Genomic DNA, 18,944 nt, shown 5'->3' with positions numbered 1-18,944 from the left:
ACTGAGATCTTCACTTCCCTGGTACCTCAGCTGGCAAAGAATCCGCCTACAATGTGGAAGACCTGGGTTTGATTCCTGGGTTGGGAAGATCCCCTGGAAAAGGGAACAGCCCCACTCCAGTATTCTGGCCTGGAGAATTCCATGGACTGTATAGTCCATGGGGTTGCAGAGTCAGACACGACTGAGCGACTTTCACTTGAGACCTTCTGTCTTTTTCAATCTATATTGTACTCCAAGTCACCTAAGTTAATTACCTTAATTTACTACTCTAGCAATAAGGATTATAGTAAAAAACACAGATGAAGAGAGACTGACATCTCAAAATCGCTGTCTTGAGGAAAGAGACTAGAGGAAGTAGTTGTACTAAGCCAGTAAAGATTTGTTTCATAAATCTTTGTAGATTTGGTCTACAACAGGCAATTGGGATTCAATTCTAATACAGCCAATATACTTTACAATAAGGGGACAAAAGTTCTGAATTATATTCCCTACCCCTCTTCTTCCTTCTTTAATTTGTCAAATCTGAAATCTTATTAAAGTGGTGCTCCCCTATGCAGATTAAGTAAAATCAATGTATCAAGAAACATGTTGCATTAAACCAACTGATTAATTTTAGCACCCTTAAAAGTGGGCCAAGTAGACATTATATGCCTCATGATGTAATATAAAAGAAAGTACAAGGCACCATCTACAAAGCATTCTTGCCTGAGGAAAAAAAAAACAACTTACAAAGAATCTAATTCTCATCAAGCCTTTAAAAATAATTACCAGCTTATAGGAAACATGAGGAGAGAGAAACAAGTTACATAATACCAGACAGAAGTTATTTGAAATCCAGAATGTGGGTATATCCTCTAGAACAATTAATCTGGCTTCTCCAGCAAACTGATGTCATAATAGAGGTCAGGGAATTTTACAGAATAAAAGAGATAAGAAACATAATATCAGAATGCAATATAGGAATATAAAATAGGTAAACATGAAATTGGATTAATTAGTCTTAATAAGGAGCCATATCCATTAAAGTCCTGATTTCAGTTTCTTGCAAATGGAGACATTTAAAACCTTAAGTGAGATCTTGGTCATATTTTATCTTCAAGATTATGAAAATTACTGATAAAACATGTGCAGAAGTCCACATGGTTTAAAATATGAAAATCTTATTTATTTATAAAGAGATATCAGTACTAGCCACAATAAAAAGAAAGAGAGAGAGACTCTAGTACAAAAAGCAGCAGCTGAAAACTGGCAGTTGATAAGAGGTCTTAATCATGGGATTTCTCAGGGTTTGTATCTAGTTTAAAGATATCATCCTTCCTCTATAATTTTCATTAAAACAAATGTGCATAGAAGTCTTCCACATAAAATTTACCTTAGGAAACCAGAAAACTAAGAACAACAAATCATGGTCATTTTGTTTTGTATTAGAAGATGTTAACTTTCTTGTAATACTTTATGTAAAAATTCATTGGAATACTTTTTAATACCTGTCAGAAGTGCATTACCTCCTAGGAGTAAAATAAAAATGCATTTATAATCGAATGGAACAAAGGCTCCTATAACAGGACTTTTACTGCAGCAACTTACTACTGTGCATTAATTTGCACTAAATTTCAATCCAGATAAGAAATCATGTAAAAACCTATGCATTTACTTCATGGCCCATTGTCTCCCAGAGGTGAACACAGGTCTTTATTTTGTGTAACAGTATGAAATATTTGAAACTCAAAAACCTGTGTTTTATTTCAACTTTAGTGAAATAAGGTATAGTATTTACAAGTGTAAACTCAGTAATCTGTTTTAACATTGTACTTTGATAAAGCAGCTCTTCTCTAACTTCATTTTAAAATACGCAGATGCTCTTCCATCTTCCATCCCAGTGTATCTATCAAGCCAGATAAATCACTATTAGCTACTGTCTGTAGGCAATACACTAAGAGAGCATAGGACATCCTGCAGGCTCACCATGTGCTGTGGTTTGTGTTGGACACTTGCTATTCCATTCTCATAGCGATCTTAGGTGGTGGGTATAATTATTGCAGTTTTACAGATAAGAAAACAAACTCAGGACTGTTAAATAATGAACTCAGGATAGCATGGCTGGTGAGCGAAAGGAATGCTTTTTGTGTGTGGTTCTGAAAGTTCTTATGAATTTTAAAAAATTACTGAGTATTTTACTATAGTTTATTTTTGTTATCTATTTAGGAGAAATACTGCTGCTTCTTTGCTTTACTGTTTTTATCCCATATGACTCACTCTACCTATATTCGCATTAATCTCTTCTACTTGCCTACAGCATATCTTATGTAGACTGTGCACACTGACGGCAGAGTGTACTTAATAAAGGACTTTCCTATGTGCCCCTATATCAGTCTATAATCACTGTCTCCAGGGCAGACACAATGCTTTAGACAAATCTCTTTTGAAGCAAAGACTACAATTTTTAAGATGCCTACTAAAGAAAAATAAAATTTAATTATGTCACCAGATAAAGCATTAGGCCAAGATTTCTGTATTTAGCATTTACTGTAGTTTAAATGTGCCTGAACTAGAGTTTTACTCTCAAAATAAAATATTTTATGATTCTCACAAAAAAAAATAAAATAAAATAAAATAGGTAAACAATAAGGATCTACTCTACAGCAAAGGGAAATATGCTCAATATCTTATAATAACTTATAATGGAAAATAATCTGAAAATATAGATGGATATGTATAATTGAATCACTTTGATACATACTTGAACTAACACAACCTTGTAAATTAACGATACCTCAATACAAATAAATGAATACAATACTATAAATGAATACTATACTATACATAATATGCTATATAAGGATTTTATATGGATTTCTAGGGAGAAAAGTTGAAAAAAGACATTTTTGAAAGCATCATGAAAACATAAATATGGACCAGGTCTTATAATTAATTTCATGGTAAGTGATGGTTAGCATGGTCCTTAAGTGAAAGTAAAAATATCCTTATCAGTTAAGGATATATACATAAGCATTTGTGAATATCTGGGATTGCTTTTAAAATATGACAGGAAAAAGAAGTGGTAGGAGACTATATTAAAAACAGCAAAATGGTGATAATTCTTGAAACTCAATAAGTACATAGGAGTTCATTATACTATTCTATTTTCCATAATAAAAGGTTAAAGAACCCTGGCTCACTCCTAATAACCCACATTTACTGACATGCTCCTCTTCTATCCTTTGTTCCTACTTTCCTCAACCCTGAAGGAATTTTATGTTTCTCATTCTCTTATTTTATCCCACATATGCGTATCCCTAAACAATATATTGTTATAATTGCTTGGTTTTGAACTTTATAGAAGTGCATTTAATTTTTACAGCACTAATTATAATAATTTTGTCAAACACAATAGTAATGTTAAATCAAGTTAGAACAAGGTGACTTCTAAAAATCTGCAGCCCCACGGACTGTAGCCCACCAGGCTCCTCTGTCTATGGAATTTTCCAGGCAAGAATACTGGAGCAGGTTGCCATTTTCTACTCCAGGGGATCTTCTCCACCCAGGGATTGAACTCCTGCATTGTAGGCAGATTCTTTACCACTAGTTGCATTGTAGGTGGATTCTTTACCACCAGAGCCACCTGGAAGGCCCCCATAAAAGACTAAAGTGAAGTGCTGCTCAGTCCTGTCAGACTCTTAGGGACCCCACAGACTGTAGCCCGCCATCTCCTCTGGAGAATGGGATTCTCCAGGCAAGAATACTGGAGCCATTCCCTTCTCCAAGGGACCCTTCTGACCTAGGGATCAAACCCAGGTCTGCTGCATGCAGGCAGACTCTTTACCATCTGAGCCACCAGAAAGGTTAAAAGGGCATATCATATTTTAAAAGTTAACAATTATTAGAGAAGGCAATGGCACCCCACTCCAGTACTCTTGCCTGGAAAATCCCATGGACGGAGGAGCCTGGTAGGCTGCACTCCATGGGGTCGAGAAGAGTCGGACACGACTGAGTGACTTCACTTTCACTTTTCATTTTCATGCATTGGAGAAGGAAATGGAAACCCACTCCAGTGTTCTTGCTTGCCTGGAGAATCCCAGGGACGGTGGAGCCTGGTGGGCTGCCATCTATGGGGTCGCACAGAGTCGGATACGACTGAAGCGACTTAGCAGCAGCAGCAGCAGAGATTGTACACATGACCACAAGGAGGAGTATGAGATAAATTTTGTAATTGAGGCTGCCATACAAAAGGGATAGATTAGAGACTTCTGAGAGGTTGTGAGAAAACATGATGAAGCCAAAAGAAAGAAACAAAATTTTCTAAGACAAAACTATAGGAAGTTAAGCAGGCACAGCACATAGAAGAGGACACATCTGGAGTGGCCTACAAGAAAGAGTGAGATGTGGATCACTCAGGAGAAGCCCTGGTAAGGTACAGAGCCAGAAGCATGATCTTAACAAATATACCTACTTGGCTGGTAAATATATTTTTTAGATGTCTTCACTGAAAACAAGTGAGTAAGATATCCCCAAATAGCAACCCAAGGGCTCCATGTGACATTTAAGAGATTCACGTAATATATTCTCCTTAAAAATATCTGTATTCTTAGAATAGAAAACATTTTAAAATGCAATACTTTATTGTTACTCTGAGTTTCTGAAGAAGGAAGACTGGATAGAATTTTTTTTTATTGCTCCAAGCATTTACTTTACAGTACCAAGATCTGCACAGATACTCAATGAATGTTCATATGAGTAATATGAACATTTTTTATTATAAATAAAAGTTAAACAGGTTGTTCACAATCCCTATGCCTGCCTTCTATACTCTGAACAATTTTTAAAAAATATTTATTTATTTGGCTGTGTTGGGCCTTAGTCATGGCATGCAGGTTCAGTTACCCAGTAACATCTAGGATCCTAGATCCCCAACCACAGATCAAACCCACGTCCCTGCATTGCAAGGCAGATTCTCAACCATCAGATCACCAGGAAGATTGCAAATAAAGTTTTTTAATTAAACTTTTTTGCTCATTAAATTGAGCACCACTCTTATTTTCAACTTCAATTTCTGACCTTACTTCAGGTCTGAAGAAAGGGGTATTAAACTACTAAGGTGCCAGCAAACTCCTAAGCATATGAACTCTCTTTGCTTCTGAATAACTGCTGAACACTTCAGAACGCAATTATCAGCTCACCTAGATTACTGCTACCCTCCTTCCTTCTTTCCTTCTAGTTTTGTTTTCCATCTCCTGACAGGCAAATCTGAGCACTTTGGATGGTGAATAACAGGAAAGGAAAGGAATCAGTAATAGAGTGGAAGAGCACAATAGTACTCCCAAAGTAACATGAGGGAAAACAAAGAAAAAAAGAAAAAAGAAGAGATGCTTCATAAACATCTTATTGAGATCTTATTCTCTTATTAACAAAAAGAGAAAACAAATTAAAACTTGGCTTAAAGCTCAACATTCAGAAAACTAAGATCATGGCACCCAGTCCCATCACTTCGTGGGAAATAAATGGGGAAACAATGGAAACAGTGTCAGACTTTATTTTTTGGGGCTCCAAAATCACTGCAGATGGTGACTGCAGCCATGAAATTAAAAGATGTTTACTCCTTGGAAGGAAAGTTATGACCAACCTAGATAGCATATTCAAAAGCAGAGACATTACTTTGCCAACAAAGGTCTGTCTAGTCAAGGCTATGGTTTTTCCAGTGGTCATGTGTGGATGTGAGAGCTGGACTGTGAAGAAAACTGAGTGCCGAAGAACTGATGCTTTTGAACTGTGGTGTTAGAGAAGACTCTTGAGAGTCCCTTGGACTGCAAGGAGATACAACCAGTCCATTCTAAAGGAGATCAGTCCTGGGTGTTCTTTGGAAGGACTGATGCTGAAGCTGAAACTCCAATACTTCGGCTACCTCATGCGAAGAGTTGACTCACTGGAAAAGACCTTGATGCTGGGAGGATTGGGGGCAGGGGGAGAAGGGGACGACAAGAGGATGAGATGGCTGGATGGCATCACAGACTCAATGGACCTGAGTCTGAGTGAACTCCAGGAGTTCACTCAGATAGGGAACCTGGCGTGCTGCGATTCATGGGGTCTCAAAGAGTTGGACACGACTGAGTGACTGAACTGAACTGAACTGAATATATATACATATATTATATATATACTATAACATAACAGAAATAAAAATCAAGTATATCAACTTTGAACTAAATGTGGATAGAATTCTCCTAATAAAAATAGAAAGTGCAAATTAGGTATAAAACTGAAACACAGAATATTCCATTAATAAAAGGTATACTTAAAAATGTAAGTAAATAAAGTAAAAGACACTAAGATTCCATGAACATGCAAATAAAAAGAATGCAAAGGTGGCAAAATTAATATTAAACAAGGTGATATTTAAGCTTAAAATCACAAAAACAAGGTAAAAAAGGTTTATTATACAATGATAAAAGATATACTTCATTTAAAAGTATAATTGTAATAGGACATTAAAATAGGGCTCTAGTCCTAAAATAAGCTAAAGTCCCAAGAATGTGGTGGGCTACTTTCCCAAGTGAGCTATGTAAACTTAAAGCAAAGAATCAGACTATATTCATCTTGGAAGGGACTTTGACCAACAGAGTCAAAGGCATGTAGCCATCAGACATAATGAACTCTCACATGTCCAGGGTGTGAGAGCTAGAGTTGTTGAGCAACCACTAGACATACATTCATTGCATAATATGACGTGTACCTGGAAGTTTCCTGTGGGCTATTTCACTGAAGCCCACAAAAGTACCTCACAAGATAACACTAAACATATCCCAGACTTGGACAGCACCAGTGACAAATCATTAGTAGTCAAATATCTTTTTTCCTTTCAAAATTCAACATTTTGAAATTTTATAGCAGTCAAACATAGAGAGTTTTTTGTAAAAATGAGAGACTTGTAAATGCCCAATGCTGACTCCCTTAAGAGTGTTCATTTTTATTCAAACTATCAAAGAAAACCTAGAGAAATGAAAATGAGAAAATTTACCCTATCAAAGAACCACCAGAATCTTAAGGTATTCTTAAAAGAATAATAAAAGTTCTATTTTATGGAATGCCTCCAAGCTTCTAGGCATTTTCACCAAGATGATGAAAATAAGTTGATAAAGAAAACAGGAGAATCTAAATGCCTCAAATTAATAATCAATACATTTCTACAAACACCCACAAAATTAAGAAAAGTGAAGGAATGTAAAGCTCCTACCTAAAGTTCTTTAATGAAGGAGGAAAGTGAAAGGAATTTGTGTCCAACTCTTTGTGACCCCATAGACTATACAGTCCATGGAATTCTCCAGGCCAGAATACTGGAATAGGTAGCCTTTCCCTTCTCCAGGGGATCTTCCCAAACGAGGAATTGAACTGGGGTCTCCTGCATTGCAGGCAGATTCTTTACCAACTGAGCTATCAGGGAAGCCAAATGAAGGAGGAAAACACCACAAAATTTGAGAATATAGTTTCCAGTCTTATTCACAATTGTTTACAGACTGTATGCCCTGGAGGAAAAAAAAAAAAACTGCTCTTAGCAAACAGTAATTTTAACAATTCTTTTCCATTTCAGCTATGTGAGAGTCACAGTACAGGATAAAATTCAAATTCTTTTGCATTACACAATAGGCCCTTCTTTATCTGATTCCTAAATATCTTTCCATCTCCCACTATGTCCTTATAGGCACCCTTTCTTACCTAGCCATAGTGGCCTATATGTAGTTCTTCAAATGTAACAGACTTTTTTGTTGCTTTGTTGTAGCCCATATCTTTCTTTTCTCTGCCTAAGAAGTCCTTCTCTCTTTCTTTCACCTGGGTAATTTCAACTCATCCTCCAAGACAGCATTCCCAATGTCTCCTTTCCCTCTCCAGGCTGAATGATCCCTTCTTTGTAATCCCATAATATTCTGTGTATACCTTTATGATTGTTCCTTACATTATGAAACTTTAATCAATTATCTCCTATCTTTCTCATTAAACGGTAATATTTTTTAGGACACCTACCACATCTAGTCTACCTCTGTTTTTTGTTTTTGTTTTGTTTTGTTTTTGCTGTGCTGTATATTATGTGGGAAAAACCACCTGATGTTTTTCAATAAATTTTAAATTTAGGTTTTTCTTTAATAAACCTCACAAAGCAAAAAAAGCCTTAGATTACTGGGTACTTAATTTCCTAACTATTTTAGAGACACCAGAATCTGAACACTTTTTAATAACAGAGTAATGCAAAGGCTTACTTATCTACACTGTTTCACACTGAAATCTATTTTTAATTTCCTTCAGTTTCTAAGGGAGCATATGAGAAACATACAATAAAATGCCCCTATGAATTTAATTAACATTAGGGAAAACTTCACAGGCACCAACTGATACAGTCTGACATAAAAGTGAGGTCTCAATACATAGTGTTGGCTGCTAAAAAGAAAAAGATGGAAGGCTAGATAGAGGATAGAGAGCTTACTGGCTATATCTCTAACCATGACAAGCCATCTCATAAATGTATATAAGAGAATGTGGATGAACTGGCACAAAACCATTCCTATTACAAAAATTAAACAAGACAAAGGAAAAAAAATCTCAGAAAGTCTGGTGTTTTCTATGTTAAACTATCAATTTACAATCTTGGTTTTCTTTGAGAATAGATCAAATGAGTATAAAAGAAACAAGCTGCATGCTGAGAAATTTCTAAATCAAGGATTGAGAAAACTAGAGCATACAATGTAAACAATATTTGATAACATCTGAAGATTTTTGAAATGGGCAAAACTTTTGGTTAAGGCCCCCTGACCTAGTCTCTCTCTTTACCAACCCATTCCCTAAGTAAGTTATTGCTACAATCACTCCTAAAGCACAAATTTAACCATGTTATTTCTCTGCTTAAAAACCTCTGAAAGTGAAGTGTTAGTCGCTCAGTCATGACTAACTCATGCTCAATCTCTTTGCAACCCATGCTCTGTCCATGGAATTTCCCAGGCAAGAATACTGGAGAGGGTTGCCATTCCCTTCTCCAAGGGATCTTCCTGATCCAGGAACTGAACCCTTGTCTCCTGTGACTTCTGATTTGCAGGCATATTCTTTACCCACTGAGCCATCAGGGGAACTCTAAAAACCTCTAATGGTTCTCTAATAGCTATGGGATAAACTTCAAATTCTATATTACAAATAAAAGATTCTTTATAATCTGATCCCAATTATACCTTTCCAGTCTCATATCAATCATTTCTCATCATTCTGTAATTTACTACATGCATTCATTTAGTCACAAAATTCTAGTCCTTTCTCCATAGAAACCTTTCACATATTGTTCCTTTTGCCTAGAATATTCTATTCCTCTTATAACTGGTGAAATTCCACCTGTCCTTTAAGTCTTGGCCCAAATAGCATCTGCTTTGTGAAGCCTTTCAAGATTCCACCAGGCAGAGCATTTAATTATGTTCACATGCTTAAACAGAATTTTATCAGCGCTCTAATCTATAGCACTAGATGTTCATGTGCCTGTCTGCTATAACAAATTAGGACTAGGTGGCAGAGGATATGTTATTATTCCTAATTTGTAGTACAAAATCTGGTTCATAATACTGATTTAATAAATAAGTTTAGATCTCTAATTGTTTCACATCATTTAATAAGATAGTTCTTGAAAATTACAAAGTAAAGTTTAAGGTTTCAAGCATTTTAATATTGTTTTATTTAAGATAGATTAAGATTTTTTGCTTTGCTGTATTTATTAATTACTTTAACTGATCATCACTATATTAACTGTGCAATTATTTTCATTTAAATTTAGTAAAAATTCTATTAAAAATCTCTTCAGTTTAAATATTAATATATATACTCACTTCTATATTTGGTAAAGTAATTGTCACCTGTTCACCTTTGCCAACTTCAAGCTCTCCTTCACAAGAAGTGTCAATAGAGGCAGGTTTGAAGTCATCTAAAAATACATACAGATACAGTTTTTTATAAGATGGAATAATACCTGAAATATGTGGATATCAAAAAATGAGCATGTTTCAGAGTGATAAATCTTTTTCCGGCAGCCAGTAATTAAAATGGACTAGAAGAGTCTTATTATTAAAAATAAACAAATAGAATACAATCCAGTTTTTCTGTATATATAATTCTGAGAAAAAAAAAGAAATAACTACACTCTAAAACAGTATTCCTCAACATCATGATCCCTTAGAATCTGTTTATATCAAGATCATCCAAACTAAGATGTTCCACTGCTAAAAATCAAATAATGTCAGTGTCTTCACAATTTGCTAAAATCAATTGTCAGTAGAACATTTTCAACTTTCAGGTTTTTGTGGTTGTTCAGTTGCACAGTCGTGTCTGACTCTTTGAAACGCCATGGACTGCAACATGCCAGCTTTCCCTGTCCCTCACCATATCCCAAAGTTTGCCCAAGTTCATGTCCATTGCACTGGTGATGCTTACCAGCCACGTCATCCTCTGAAGCCCTCTTTTTCCCCTCAATTTTTCCCAGTATCAGGGACTTCTCCAGTGAGTCGGCTGTTCATATCAGATGACCAAAATACTGGAGTTTCTGCTTCAGCATCAGTCCTTCCAATGAGTATTCAGGACTGATTTCCCTCAAGATTGACTGCTTTGATATCCTTGCAATCCAAGGGGCTCTCAGGAGTCTTCTCTAGCACCACAGTGTGAAGGCATCAATTCTTTGACATTCTGCCTTCTTTACGGTACAAATCTCACAACTGTACATGACCACTGGGAAGACCATAGCTTTGACTATACGGACCTTCGTTGGCAGAGTAATGTCTCTGCTTTTCAACATACTGTCTAGGTTTGTCATAGCCTTCCAGCCAAGAAGAAACTGTCTTCTGATTTAATGGCCGCAGTCACCATCCACAGTGATTTTAGAGCCCAAGAGGAGGAAATCTGTCACGATACATCCACCTATTCCACTTCTATTTGCCATGAAGTAATGGGGCCAGATGCCACGATCTTACTTTTTTTAATATTTAATTTTAAGCCAGCTCTTTCACTCTCCTCCTTCACCCTCATCAAGAGGCTCTTTAGTTCCTCTTTGCTTTCTGCCATTAGAGTGGTATTATCCACATATCTGGGTTATTGATGTTTCTCCCACCTATCTTGATTCCAGCTTGTAATTCATCCAGCCTGGCCTTTTTCATGATGTGCTCAGTGTATAGGTTAAACAAACAGACTGACAGCAGACAGCCCTTTTGTACTCCTTTCTCAATCTGGAACCAGTCAGTTGTTCCATGCAGGGTTCTAACTGTTGCTTCTTGACCTGCATACAGGTTTCTCAGGAGACAGGTCAGATGGTCTGGTATTTCCATCTCTGAACAAAGCTAGGAGGTGATGGAATTACAGTTGAGCTATTTCAAATCCTGAAAGATGATGCTGTGAAAGTGCTGCACTCAATATGCCAGCAAATTTGGAAAACTCAGCAGTGGCCACAGGATTGGAAAAGATTAGTTTTCATTCCAATCCAAAGAAAGGCAATGCCAAAGAATGCTCAAACTACCACACAACTGCACTCATCTCACACGCTAGTAAAGTAATGCTCAAAATTCTCCAAGTCAGGCTTCAGCAATACGTGAACCGTGAACTTCCAGATGTTCAAGCTGGTTTTAGAAAAGGCAGAGGAACCACAGATCAAATTGCCAACATCCACTGGATCATGGAAAAAGCAAGAGAGTTCCAGAAAAACATCTATTTCTGCTTTATTGACTATTCCAAAGCCTTTGACTGTGTGGATCACAATAAACTGCGGAAAATTCTGAAAGAGATGGGAATACCAGACCACCTGACCTGCCTCTTGAGAAACCTATACGCAGGTCACGAAGCAACAGTTAGAACCAAACATGGAAAACAGACTGGTTCCAAATAGGAAAAGGAATATGTCAAGGCTGTATATTGTCACCCTGCTTATTTAACTTATGTGCAGAGTACATCATGAGAAACGTTGGGCTGGAAGAAGCACAAGCTGGAATCAAGATTGCTGGGAGAAATATCAATAACTTCAGATATGCAGATGACACCACCCTTATGGCAGAAAGCGAAGAGGAACTAAAAAGCCTCTTGTGAAAGTATAAGTGGAGAGTGAAAAAGTTGGCTTAAAGCTCAACATTCAGAAAACGAAGATCATGGCATCTGGTCCCATCATGTCATGGGAAATCAGATGGGGAAACAGTGGAAACAGTGTCAGACTTTATTTTTCTGGGCTCCAAAATCACTGCAGATGGTGACTGCAGCCATGAAATTAAGATGCTTACTCCTTGGAAGGAAAGTTATGACTAACCTAGATAGCATATTCAAAAGCAGAGACATTGTCAACAAAGGTCCATCTAGTCAAGGCTATTGTTTTTCCAGTGGTCATGTATGGATGTGAAAGTTGGACTGTGAAGAAAGCTGAGTGCCGAAGAATTGATGCTTTTGAACTGTGGTGTTGGAGAAGCCTCTTGAGAGTCCCTTGGACTGCAAGGAGATCCAACCAGTCCATTCTAAAGGAGATCAGGTCTTTGGAAGGAATGATGCTAAAGCTGAAGCTCCAGTACTTTAGCCACCTCATGCGAAGAGTTGACTCATTGGAAAAGACTCTGATGCTGGGAGGGATTTGGGGCAGGAGGAAAAGGGGACGACAGAGGATGAGATGGCTGGATGGCATCACCGACTCGATGGACATGGGTTTGGGTGAACTCTGGGAGTTGGTGATAGACAGGGAGGTCTGGCGTGCTGCAATTCATGGGATCACAAAGAGTCGGACACGACTGAGTGACTGAACTGAACTGAAGAGCTTTCCACAGTTTGTTATGTTCAGGTTGTTGTTTTCCCCTAAATTCTTCTTAAACCACCTTGATCTCCTACTACCACTTGTCTGCTGTCCTGTGGAAAAGTGAGAGAGTTAGTCGCTCAGTCGTGTCCGACTCTTGCGATCCATGGACTGTAGCCCACCAGGCTCCTGTGTCCATAGAATTCTCTAGGCGAGAATACTGGAGTGGGTAGCCATCTCCTTCTCCAGGGGATCTTCCTAACCCAGGGAACGAACCCTGGTCTCCAGCATTGCAGGTAGATTCTTTACCTTCTGAGCCAACAGGGAACCAAGCAATTCTGCTATGCTAGCAGAATATGAAATGAATGAAAACACAGCAAACACATATTCATGGGGAAACTTTAAAGAAAGCTTATTTATTTTAACAGCTTGAGTTTCTTATGGATATATAAACCACTAAAAGATGTGTAAATTTAACCAAATCTGCCACTTCATAAGAAATTAAAATAAGCTTTCATTTTGGATTAAAGTATGTCATTAAAATATATCACCTACATGAACTTAGGATGCTGAGATATAAGTATTTCACATACTAAACAAGCTTAGAAACCTCAAAGAACACAAAGAGAAACTCCAACTAGATTAAAGATCTAAACATTAAGACGAAAAACTATAAAACTCTTAGAGGAAAATATAGGCAGAGAACACTTTGACATAAATCACAGCAGATCCTCTATGACCCACCTTCTAGAGTATTGGAAATAAAAACTAGAATAAACAAGTGTGACCTAATTAAACTGAAAAGCTTTTGCACAGCAAAGGAAATGATAAAAAAAGGTGAAAAGACAGTCCTCAGAATGAGAGAAAATAATAGCAAATGAAACAACTGACAAAGGATTAATATTCAAAATATACAAGCAGCTCATGTAGCTCAAGAACAGAAAAACAAACCACCCAATCAAAAAGTTGAAACAGACATTTCTCCAAAGAAGACATACAGATGGCTAATACACACATGAAAACATGCTTAATATTGCTTATCAGTAGAGAAATGCACATCAAAACTACAATGAGGTTATCACTTCACGCCAGACAGAATGGCCATCATCAAAAAATCTAAAACTAATAAATACTGGATAGAGTGTGGAGAAAAGGGAACCCTCCTGAATTATTTGTGGGAGTGTAAATTGATGTAGCCACTATGAAGAACACTATGGAGATTCCTTAAAAAACTAGGAATAGAAATACCACATGACCCAGCAATCCCACTCCTGCACATATACTCTGAGAAAACCATAATTGAAAAAGATATACGTACCCCAATGTTCATTGCGGAGAAGGCAATGGCACCCCACTCCAGTACTCTTGCCTGGAAAATCCCATGGATGGAGGAGCCTGGTAGGCTGCAGTCCATGGGGTCGCTAAGAGTCAGACACAACTGAGCGACTTCACTTTCACTTTTATACACTGGAGAAGGAAATGGCAACCCACTCCAGTGTTCTTGCCTTGAGAATCCCAGGGACAGGGGAGCCTGGTGGGCTGCTGTCTATAGGATCACATAGAGTCGGACACGACTGAAGTGACTAGCAGCAGCAGCAATGTTCACTGCAGCGCTATTTACAATAGCTAGGACATGGAAGGAACCTAGATGTCCATGGACAGATGAATGGACTGTGATATATATATATATGTATATATATATATATATATATATATATACACATATATACATACACACACACACACAAGGGAATTTACTTAGCCATAAAAAGGAATGCATTTGAGATTTGAGTCAGTTCTAATGAGGTAGATGAACCTAGAGCCTGTTATACAGAGTGAAATAAGTCAAAAAGAGAAAAACAAATATTGTATACTAACACATATACATGGAATCTAGAAAAGTGATGCTGATGAACCTATTTGCACAGTGGCAACAGAGACACAGACATGGAGAACAGACTTGTGGACAAAGTGGGGGAAGGAGAGGGCTGGACAAATTGGGAGAGGAGCATGGAAACATATATATTACCATATGTAAAACAGATAGCCAGTGGGAATTTGCTGTATGACGCAGAGAACTCAAACCCGGTGCTTTGTGACAACCTAGAGGGTTGAGATGGGATGGGAGGTAGGAGAGAGGTTCAAGAGGGAGGAGACATATGTATACCTATGGCTGGTTCATGTTGATGTATGGCAGAAACCAACACAACATTGTAAAGCAGTTATCCTTCAATTAAAAATAAATAAGTTTAAAAAACTAAGATATGAAAATCACTTAAAACTAATTCACATCAGTATACATCAATGTTTGATAATAATTCTGATATAGAATTCCTTCACTGTTGTCATCTTCTGATTTTTTCAAAAGAGAAGCTGGTGTTAGGTACGAAGTTGGGCACGAGCAATGAGGGGTGGCCTATCCAAAAAGGATGCAAGCTGACCTCTAAAACAAAAATGTGGAACAATGGACTAAAGGGTTTAAAACAACAGACAAGTTACAGCTCAGTTCCACTCAAACAGACAGATTTTCTGTTAGACAGACACTCCCAAGACATGGGAGCAGGCTGATCCCAAAGCGGCTGTCTTCCTCATCCCTGTTGGCTTCCTCTTTTTATACTTCCTGTCTCCTCCTTTTGGTTGTGCCCAGTGCAAAATAGGGCTTGTACCTACCACCAGTCAAGGAAAGGAAATACAAATGGGCATACACTCAAGGCCAACTGGCAACTGCAAGTTATATAACAACAGACTCTGTTGTGTATGTCTTCTCACAATTTCATCTGTTATGATCAGATATATGTATGTGTAGAATATTTACGGACCCTTAAAGGGCTCCTAGCTGCCTAAGGTTACTTGGAGATGTGCCTGTGGTTAGTTTGTATCCACTATGTGCCAAGGGTGCTGTGTGCAGGAGTTGGAATAGTCTCTGTGGTTATTTTTGTAGCATATCTGTGAGCTCTCCTGGGTGTGTCTGGAATGGGGTTTAGTCCCTTGTTTCCAATTTTTGTTGTGATGAGATAAAAACCAAGGAAGAGAAATAAACCAACTTGGCATTCGTAATCCATATTTTCGTATAAAGGATCTTGATTTTTAGGATTTACAACTAATTCATGTTAAAACAACATCTGTGGGGGTCAAACAAAACATCTGTAAAGTCAAAATCTGCCAGTAGGCTATAAATCTATAATCTCTATTTTAGTGTTTAAAAACTGATTCTTTTTCTTTATATCATTACTTTCGATCTTCACAACAACATTTTGATTTTAATATTCTCACCCAAATTTTACTGATGGTGAACTCCTCTAAGTAATGAAGCCAGTAAAAGATAACTCAGGATCTTAAGCCACTATTCTTGTTCAGTCGCTAAGTTGTGTTCAACTTTTTGTGACCCCATGGACTGCAGCACGCCAGGCCCTTCTGTCCCCTGCTGTCTCCTAGAACTTGCTCAGATTCATAACCACTGAGTTGGTGATGCTATGTAATTATCTGTCCTCTGTCTCCCCCTTCTCCTTTTGCATTCCATCTTTCTCAGCATCAGGTGGCTGTTTGAATCAAGTTTAAGTATTGGACTTTCACCTTCAGCATCAGTTTTCCAGTGAACATTCAGGGTTGATTTCTTTTAGGATTGACTGGTTTGATCTTCTTGGCAATCCAAAAGAGTCTCAAGAGTCTTCTCTGGCACCACAGTTCAAAAGCATCCATTTTTCAGTGCTCAGCCTTCCTTATTATCCAACACTCACATGCATACATGACTACTGGAAAAACCATAGCTTTGACAATATGGACTTTTGGGGCAAAGTTATGTCTCTTCTTTTTAATACTCTATCTAGGTTTGGCAGTTTTCCTTCCACAGAGCAAGTGTCTTTTAATTTCATGGCTGCAGTTACCATCTGTAGTGATTTGGGAGCCCAAGAAAATAAAATCTGTCACTGTTTTCACTTTCTCCTCTTCTATTTGCCATGAAGTGATAAAACCAGATGCCATGATCTTAATTTTTTTTTAAATGTTGAGTCTCAAGCCAGCTTTTACACTTTCCTCTTTTACCCTCAACAGACTCTTAGTTTCTCTTCAGTTTCTGCCATTAGTCTGGCATTTATTCATAGGCTTTTAAGGGCTATGAATCTGGCCCAGTCTGGCATTTTGCATGATGTACTCTGTATATAAGTTAAATAAGCAGGGTGACAATATACAGCCTTGATGTATTCCTTTCTCAATTTAGAACCAATTAGTTATTCCATGTCTGGTTCTAACTGTTGCTTCTTGACCTGCATACAGGTTTCTCAAGAGAGAGATAAGGTGGTTTGGTATTCTGATCTCTTTAAGAATTTTCCACAGTTTCAAAGAAGCAGATGTTTTTCTGAAATTCCCTTGTTTTCTCTATGATCCAACAAATGTTAGCTCTTCTTCCTTTTCTAAATCTAGCTTGTACATCTGGAAGTTCTCAGTTCATGTACTGCTGAAGACTAGATTGAAGGATTTTGAGCATATTCTTACTAGTATGTGAAATAAGTGCAATTGTATGGTAGTTTGAACATTCTTTGGCATTGCCCTTCTTTGGGACTGGAATGAAAACTGACCTTTTCCAGTCCTGTGGCCACTGCTGAGTTTTCCAAATTTCCTGGCATATTGAGTGCAGCACTTTAATAACATCATCATTTAGGATTTGAAATAGCTCAGCTGGAATTCCATCACCTCCACTAACTTTGTTTGTAGTAATGCTTTCTAAGTCCACTTGACTTCACACTCCAGGATGTCTAGCTCTAGGTGAGTGACCACACCGTTCTATATTATACTCTACCCTTCTATCTTCTTTGCTTTAGATCCACAGCTCTGAACTTTTGTATATGTGTGTGTCTCGGGGTTGGTGATAGGAGATGAGCAATAGTCGTAAGTCCCTTTGGGAATCTGATGAAAATTATAGACCAGCTATAGATCCTGTTTGCATAAAAATGCATTTATGAAAAAACATATCAAATACTATATAATTTCAGGGGATTCACAAGCCCTTAAAAGTCTATGAATAAATGCCTATAGTATATGAGATACACATAACATACAGAAATGTACTCAACACACCTGTAGCTTTGCTTAATGATAAGCTGGAATTTATAATCAATAAGTCTATCAACACAATTCTGAACTATTCTGAATCTACATTTCTAATGATTACTGTTGGAATTAATAAATTCCACTTTTTACTTGTTTATATTAAGTAGTATTATCTTTTATTTACCTCACACAATAAATTTCTTTTAAAGTATGCAACTTTTGTGTTTCAAGGGGTTAAATAGAGCTCTAAAATTACAGAATTTATTGAATAATCTCATGTCATACTTTGCATATGCTTTCTAATGTTTAAGTTGCTATGATTCCAGACTAAGAAGTTTATTTCTTTCAGTTTTTCTTGGTTTGGAAACCCCACTACTAATTTTATCATTTGTTTATTTTCTCTGGATTTCCTTCACCAGTATTATTTTCTTCAAGTTTACAACACAATTACTTATACCACATTAAGAGTAGAAAACCATTTCCTGTTTTGTTTTCAATACTTTTCTGTTACTTTTTGACTGTTTTGGCTGTAGCATCACACAATGTCAGTATCTTCACAAAGGAGCCCACAATTAGTATCATAAATTTATTTCCTGAGAGTTGAACTAATTCAACTAACTCCAAAATACATACCCTTTCCGTTATACTACACTAATCAGAAGAACATTACTGTGAATATAATTTCAATCGTATGTTCATTACTGTACTCTCTAATATTTTCTCACACCAAAGCTTAACAACCACTTTTTTAGGAATGGCTCCACTTGGTGCCTCACAGTCTTCCTGCAGTCACTGTCCATGAGCTCATCATTTTATGACTGCAAAAAATGGTGTCATTTACAAACGTAGGAATTTCAATCTTTATTCACTTATCTGGATATAAATTGCAAAACTAGTGCTAGCCCAAATTCAGCACTTGTTCTAGGGAGTCCTATTACTTAAACGCTTCTACCCAGTGAGGCATCTGCAGTTAAGCATTTGGTTTATCATTTATAGAGCACCCCACATCTTCCCTACCACATGCCAGCTATCTTTTGATAGGTTTTACTGCCAAGCCCTGATAAATGCTTTCTGAAAGTCTAAGTAAATTACATTTACTGGCACTCCTCATACACATTTGAATATAACC

At 37.3% G+C, this 18,944-nt stretch overlaps 1 protein-coding gene across 1 annotated transcript in view; it reads right to left on the bottom strand.

Moving 5' to 3' along the window:
- The window catches only part of EAF2 (ELL associated factor 2), a 55,754-nt gene that overhangs the window by 32,647 nt on the left and 4,163 nt on the right, over positions 1-18,944 (bottom strand). Inside the window, exon 2 of the mRNA XM_027532864.1 lies at positions 9,849-9,943. Within this exon, the coding sequence (XP_027388665.1) occupies positions 9,849-9,943 (95 nt within the window). The remainder of the gene's footprint in view (positions 1-9,848; positions 9,944-18,944) is intronic.

This window comes from Bos indicus x Bos taurus, chromosome 1, assembly GCF_003369695.1.
Source record: "Bos indicus x Bos taurus breed Angus x Brahman F1 hybrid chromosome 1, Bos_hybrid_MaternalHap_v2.0, whole genome shotgun sequence".
Taxonomy (NCBI): domain Eukaryota; kingdom Metazoa; phylum Chordata; class Mammalia; order Artiodactyla; family Bovidae; genus Bos; species Bos indicus x Bos taurus.
This window is presented reverse-complemented; position numbering and strand designations above follow the sequence as displayed.